Genomic DNA, 7,243 nt, shown 5'->3' on the forward strand with positions numbered 1-7,243 from the left:
AGTGTGAACAGTGCAGAGGATAAGAGACAGTGTGCAAGTTGCAGTGGTTCAGTGCAAAATGGCATTTGTGCAAAAAATGCGTTATTGAAAAATAGAATGAGATGAACAATTTAAAGGGCTAAAAGTTAAAAGTTCAGCAGCATTTGATGCCCGATAATGTGCAATAGGTGCAGAGTTCGGATTGTGGATCAAAGGTTCAACAGTCTGATGGCAGTGGGGAAGAAGCTGTTGCACAACCTGGTGGATCTGCAGCGGATGCTGCGGAACCTCTTTCCAGAGGGCAGCAGGGAGAACAGTCCATGGTGGGGGTGTGAGGGGTCTTTGATGATATTACGGGCTCGGGACACACAGCGCTGTGATGAAATGTCCTTAATGGAGGGAAGAGGAGCCCCAATGATTCCTTCTGCTGTCCTCACCACCCTCCTCACATTCTTCCAGTCAGAGGCTCTGCAGCCTCCACACCACAGAGAGAGACAGCTGGTCAGAATGCTCTCTATGGTGCTTCTGTAGAAGGTTGTGAGGATGGGCGGGGGCAGGCGGGCTCTCCTCATCCTCCGCAGAAAGTACAAGCGCTTCTGTGCCTTCTTCACTAGAGATGAAGTGTTTACAGTCCAGGTGAGGTTGTCCGTGATGTGCACCCCCAGGAACTTTGTGCTGCTGACCACCTCCACAGCTGAGCTGTTGATGAGCAGTGGAGCATGGTGGGGGCGGTTTTTCCTGAAGTCGACGATGATCTCCTTCGTCTTCTCCACGTTCAGGAACAGACTGTTTTCACTGCACCAGCCCACCAGCTGCTCCACCTCCTCTCTGTAGTCCAGGTCGTTGTCCTCCCTGATGAGGCCCACCACCGTTGTGTCGTCCGCAAACTTCACGATATGATTGGTGGTGAACCTGGGGACGCAGTCATATGTCATCAGGGTGAACAGCAGGGGGCTCAGGACGCAGCCCTGGGGGGAGCCCGTGCTGAGGGTGATGACGTCAGAGGTGTTCTGACCGACCCGGACCGACTGAGGTCTGTTGGTGAGGAAGTCCAGCAGCCAGTTTCGAAGGGGTGTGTTGAAGCCCAGATATTCCAGCTTTTCCACCAGGTGCTGTGGGATGATGGTGTTAAACGCTGAACTGAAGTCCAGGAACAGCATCCGCACGTGGGTGTTCTTCTCCTCCAGGTGAGCCAGGCTCAGGTGAAGAGCAGAGGAGATGGCGTCCTCAGTGGAGCGGTTTCGCCGGTAGGCAAACTGGAACGGGTCGAGTGTTGGGGGGAGACTGGAGACGATGTGTTCCTTTACCAGCCTTTCAAAGCACTTCATCATGATGGGAGTCAGTGCGACGGGCCGGTAGTCGTTGTAGCAGGTGACTTGAGGTTTCTTTGGCACTGGGATGATGGAGGCAGACTTGAAGCATGCTGGCACTGTGGCTTGCTTCAGCGAGGTGTTAAAAATGTCTGTGAGGACACCAGCTAGCTGACCTGCACACTCCTTGAGCACCCGCCCAGGTATGTTGTCGGGACCTGGGGCCTTCCGCGGGTTGACCCTCCTCAGAGTCTTCCACACGTCGGCTGTGTCAAGGCAGAGCACCTCCTCTTCCTGATGTGGGACAGCCTTCACTGCTGGAGTGCGATTTAGTGCCTCGAACCTCCCAAAGAAGTTATTTAGTCCGTTTAGGAAGTCAGCATCAACTTCATCCACCGGGGCAGAGGGTGTGTTGTAGTCCGTGATCGCCCGTATGCCTTGCCACATGCTCCTGGTGTTGTTGGCGTTGTGGAACAGATGCTGGATCCTCCATGCAGATCTCCTCTAGAGCAGTGATGTTCTGGGGCTGTCGCTGGGCAACACGGACTTTCAACTCCCTCCAAAGATTTTCTATGGGGTTGAGATCACTCAAAATTTGACGATACATGGCCCCATTCATTCTTTCCTTCACACGGATCAGTCGTCCTGGTCCCTTAGCAGAAAAACAGCCCCAAAGCATGATTTTTCCACCCCCATGCTTCACTGTAGGTATGGTGTTCTTTGGATGCAACTCAGCATTCTCTCTCCTCCAAACACGACGAGTAGAGTTTTTACCAAAAAGTTCTATTTTGGTTTCATCTGACAATATGATATTCTCCCAGTCATCATCTAGATCATCCAAATGCTCTCTAGCAAACTTGAGACGGGCCTTGACATGTACTGGCTTAAGCAGGGGGACACGTCTGGCACTGCAGGATTTGAGTCCCTGGCAGCGTAGTGTGTTACTGATGGTAGCCTTTGTTACTTTGGTCCCAGCTCTCTGCAGGTCATTCACTAGGTCCCCCTGTGTGGTTCTGGGATTTTTACTCACCGTTCTTGTGATCATTTTGACCCCACGGGGTGAGATCTTGCGTGGAGCCCCAGATAGAGGAAGATTATCAGTGGTCTTGTATTAATTCTATTTTCTAATAATTGATCCCACAGTTTATTTCTTCACACCAAGCTGTTTACCTATTGCAGATTCAGACTTCCCAGCCTGGTGCAGGTCTATAATGTTGTTTCGGGTGTCCTTTGACAGCTCTCTAGTTTTGGCCATGGTGGAGTTTAGAGTGTGACTGATTGAGGTTGTGGACAGGTGTCTTATATACTGATAACGGGTTCAAACAGGTGCCATTAATGAAGGTAACGAGTGGAGGACAGAGGAGCCTCTTACAGAAGAAGTTACAGGTCTGTGAGAGCCAGAAATCTTGCTTGTTTGTAACTGACCAAATACTTATTTTCCACCATATTTTGCAAATAAAGTCTTTAAAAATCAGACAATGTGATTTTCTGGATTTTTTTTTCTCATTTTGTCTCTCATAGTTGAGGTATATCTATGATGAAAATTACTGGCCTCTCTCATCTTTTTAAGTGGGAGAACTTGCACTATTGGTGGCTGACTAAATACTTTTTTGCCCCACTGTATATATATATATATATATTTTTTTTTTTTTTTTTTTTTTGGGGGGGGGGGGGGGGGGGGGGGGGGGGGGGGGGGGGTCACTGTAAGATTTAAATTTCTTGCACTAGTTCTAGTCGTGCAGTGCTGGATAAAAAAAACGTTTTTTTTACAGACAAAATTTTAGTTTTATAGCAACCCATAAATATTCCTTCCTTTTATTATTTATAGATGATTTCATGAGAAACACGAGACCTGCCTAGTTTTAATATTCAAATTGTAGAATATTTAAATTTAGCTGGTATACAGAGATCTGTGCCTGAAGCACATTAACATTTGACTGAGGACAGTACTCAGCTGCACATCAGGAAGGAAACATTCCACTTCATAAGGTAAAAAAAATGTATTTAATTTTTTGTCTTACATATACGTAATGCAGACCTTCATGGAAAAAAAATAATAACCACCCTTATTTTTTTCTAGTTTTGCTTTTTTTTAGTTAGGCAATATTACATGAAAATGAAAACAATGATGTTAAAATTATTTATGTTCATGATTATATATGAAGAGTTCATTTGCAAAAACAGATTGCATGGTGCTGCTAATAAAATTATAAATTTTTTTATTTAGAAAAATGCAGTTATCTGTTTTTACAAATTAACTTCTCATATATCCAATATCTATAATAATAGTATATCTTTTCTATTTTTGAATATTTGTGAATATCTGTGAAACTACTGACAGCTTGCACTAACTCTCATTTAAAATGAGAGATGTTTTCAGTGACACAACAAGCTAAAACTGTAAACTAGAGCCTATCCAGCACCAGGCTACACGTCATATAAATTAGCCAATGAGCTGTCAGTCTGGGTTGCTGCTGTGAGCCTTGCTGGTCGGTGTAAAGCCCACTGCTCTCATTGAACCATAAAAAAAGAAATAAAAAGGTCAGTTCAAGTGCTTTTTTAAATATGTGAATCAGGAAATTGTCTAAATACTCAACTGAACAATTGTTGTTCAAAAAATACTTTAGAATTTAAATTTGAAAATCTTTCTTTTTTATATATATTCTTTTTATTTAAAAAGTCAATATATAACATGGATGCATAAAAACCTCATTTTATTTCAGTGTTAAACTCTGTTTAATGTAACGGATTATAATTTAAAATGTTTTCAGACTTTCACTGGTTGTATATTTTCTTTATTAAGACCCCGCTGGTTTTTAATTGGTTCCCCCTGGCCTATAGGCTTGAGTGTCGGAGGCGGAGCTAAACTGAAGGCTTCTTCAAAGGATTTTCTGTAACTCTTCATCCTCTACCTGCAATAAACATATGAAATGCTTCGGTTCATGAAGGGCACATCTGGGGGCCCTAAGCGACACCTAACTTAGAGACTCACAGGTTTAGTGGAGGATTTTTTACGAATTACTGAAAAGAAGCGCCCTCTCAACTTTTAAGAAAAAATGCAAATGCACAACCCTGTACCCATTCCTCAGAGGGAATGCTTATTAAACGCAAGACCATGCACAAGCTCATTTCTCCTTCTGCACACTCTGTTTAAAAGTTGCTGCTCATATATTACTTTCCAAAAGAAGATTTTCAATTTTTCCACTATGTCAGACTCACGATTGTTAAAAGAAAATGGGGGCGAGCAAGTAGGACGGCCTTACGTAAACATAGCACCAGAATGATTGATAATTAGGTGCACCACTTATTTTGATGATCCACCTGAAAAATGAAAATCCTACACTATACTGTACCTTTAAGACACAAAGTGACAGGCCAGGATTAAACCTGTAATGTCTGACCTTCATACATTAACCCCTGTAACACCACAGACATATCCAAGATGGTGCCGCCAAGTAACCATATTATATTGAGACAACTCTGAAATTTAAACAATATGGCTCATTTTTCTTTTAGCTGAGATGAGGAAGAGAGACAAATGTGACAGCATGTATAGAACTTACATAGTGCTCAATGTCAGACTTAATTCTCAGCAGAGAAAATTTAAAACAATAAGAAAAGCTCTTTGGTCTTGCTTAGTGTATTTATATGTAGGAGATGTAAGTGTGAAGAAAATAATTTCATTTTCAATTTTGCTTTGCTTGCAGAACAGAGTTAAACAGCTTCATGAAAAAATGTTCCAGCTGATATCAAAGATGCAGTGGAGTGTGATTCTGCTCTTTCTGATGGGTAAGTTGATCTAAGCACAACAACACTCACTGGTTTCAGGTAAGATACAGACTCAGCTGGGGACATGGAGAGATGGCTGCTCTATTAACACACAAAAAGTAACTGATAAAAATAGAAAACAATATTGTAATGTAGACCTTTACAATTTTGTTATTATTTTGAGAATTCATAAAATGTATGCTTTCAGGTCAGATTTGTTTAATCGACTGTCAGCTCTATGAGTATCACTACATTAATGAGGAAAAGACCTGGACTGAAGCTCAGCAGTACTGCAGAGAGAACCACACTGACCTGGCCACAGTGTCTAACATGGCAGACATGAAGAGACTCAACAGAACCAGAGCAGGAGATAAGAGGGAGGCTTGGATTGGTCTGTATGATCAGACAGATGGTATCAGAACATGGTACTGGTCTCTGCCTGGATTGGAGTTCAATGAAAGTGAGACAAAATGGCACCCAGGAGAACCAAATGATGTCAATCATGGAAATGAGAACTGTGGGCATTTGAATAAGAATCTTACCTGGACAGATACCAAGTGCGATCATAAAAGACCTTTCCTCTGCTATGATGGTGAAAATTATGAATTACTTTACTGTAGTTTTGATGTCTTATCATGTAAAGTCAATGCAATGTGAGTTTCTTTCTGTTTATTCCACAGAAACTAATAGAACCCAGAAATACCACTTGATTAGAGAGGAGAAGACCTGGCAGAAAGCTCAGAGTTACTGCAGAGAGAAACACACAGACCTGATCAGTGGAATGAAGCAGCTACAGGATGGAGAAGTGGAGAGAGTGATGAACTCTGTAAAAGATGAGACATACATATATTTTGGTCTGTTCAGAGACACCTGGAGGTGGTCAGATGGAAGCAGTTTCTCTTTCAGACACTGGAATGACCAGTTAAACAATCCAAAATTCAACACTGGTCAATGTGCCATGGCTGTGTTTAAAGATGAAGGCAGATGGAGCAGTGAGGAATGTAAAACAAGAAAAAACCCCTTCATCTGTTATGAGGGTGAGCTGATTTCATAAAACCTGTCCTATGTAGGATTTTTTTTTATCAATGTCCTTTGTATGATTGTGTTGGTAATATGGTTTGAAAGCATTTAATGATTCACCATTTGAACATTTATATCCCAATCATCCAATTCCATGTGTTTATTTAAAAAAATGTGTAACTTGAAAACCTCAGTTTTATTTTCCATTAAAAATAAAACATTTGGTTTTTGGCTGTAAATATATTGTTTGCTTTGTCCATCACTACTATGGCAGATAAAGTGATCCTGATCAATGAAAAGATGAACTGGGAGGATGCCTTATACTACTGCAGAGATCACTACCATGACCTGGTCACCATCACCAGCCTGGATGAGCAGAGATGGATCCAGGAGAAAGCCAAGAACGCCTCTACTGATTATGTCTGGATGGGACTGCGCTACACCTGTACTCTGGATTTCTGGTTCTGGGTCAGTGATGAGGTGGTCAGGTATAAGAACTGGGCCTCAGGGGAACCAGTGGATGACTGTGACATGTCTGGAGCCATGGAGACAGGAGGAGAACATAAGTGGAGGAAAATGAATGATCTAGAGGAGTTTAACTTCATCTGTTCTAAGGAATAACACTGATTGTTTTATGGATTATTTCTGTTGCTTTATTCTGTGATAATGAGGATTTTGTGGAAAATATGTTTAAATAAATAAAATAAGTATATTATTAACATAAAGATAATATTTCCACCAAACTACAACACTTGCTTTAAACCTGTTATATATGATTATCTATTTCTGGTTTCTTTCTATGAAACATCTGCTTCTCTAACAGAACATGTTTTACTTTTCCTTTATTTTGATCAATTTATTATTATATTTATTGGATGACTGTAAAAAGGGTGCGCTAGTGTGCAGTTACTTCAGGAATACAGAAAGAATAATATAAATACAGTAAACATTAAATATATTAATAAATAAAAAGTAATCACACCATGTTTTTAGTGTTTTCTTTCCTTTTTGGGTTTATCTGGAGAACCCAGGCCTAATAACAGGTTTTTCAAAGGTGTGTGTACAGGGCTGGGCTTGGATTTTTGCAAAGAAATTCTTGGTTAAAATTATAAGTGTGTCAATTACAGTATTAGAAACAAAACATTTTATTTAGTAAAGAAAACTTT

General features: G+C 41.3%; 1 protein-coding gene across 1 annotated transcript; it reads left to right on the forward strand.

The window, feature by feature from the left end:
- The first annotated feature begins 3,236 nt into the window (after positions 1 to 3,236).
- Positions 3,237 to 6,970, forward strand: LOC119796453 (C-type mannose receptor 2-like). Its single transcript, XM_038305012.1, has 5 exons — positions 3,237 to 3,278; positions 4,997 to 5,078; positions 5,266 to 5,649; positions 5,738 to 6,094; positions 6,352 to 6,970. Exons 2-5 carry the CDS (start codon positions 5,024 to 5,026, stop codon positions 6,696 to 6,698), a joined length of 1,143 nt encoding a protein of 380 aa, XP_038160940.1. The 5' UTR covers positions 3,237 to 3,278; positions 4,997 to 5,023; the 3' UTR covers positions 6,699 to 6,970.
- The last annotated feature ends 273 nt before the right edge of the window (positions 6,971 to 7,243 follow it).

This window comes from Cyprinodon tularosa, unplaced genomic scaffold (genome assembly GCF_016077235.1).
Source record: "Cyprinodon tularosa strain WSP-4 unplaced genomic scaffold, ASM1607723v1 ctg1148, whole genome shotgun sequence".
Lineage (NCBI taxonomy): Eukaryota > Metazoa > Chordata > Actinopteri > Cyprinodontiformes > Cyprinodontidae > Cyprinodon > Cyprinodon tularosa.

What these genes read in the sequence shown, in the direction of transcription:
- LOC119796453 (XM_038305012.1), top strand. Translation starts at nt 5,024, where the DNA reads ATGTTCCAGCTGATATCAAAGATGCAGTGGAGTGTGATTCTGCTCTTT. An exon ending in GATTCTGCTCTTTCTGATGG is followed by an intron (nt 5,079 to 5,265) that starts GTAAGTTGATCT and finishes GTATGCTTTCAG; the next exon opens with GTCAGATTTGTTTAATCGAC. An exon ending in CCCCTTCATCTGTTATGAGG is followed by an intron (nt 6,095 to 6,351) that starts GTGAGCTGATTT and finishes CTACTATGGCAG; the next exon opens with ATAAAGTGATCCTGATCAAT.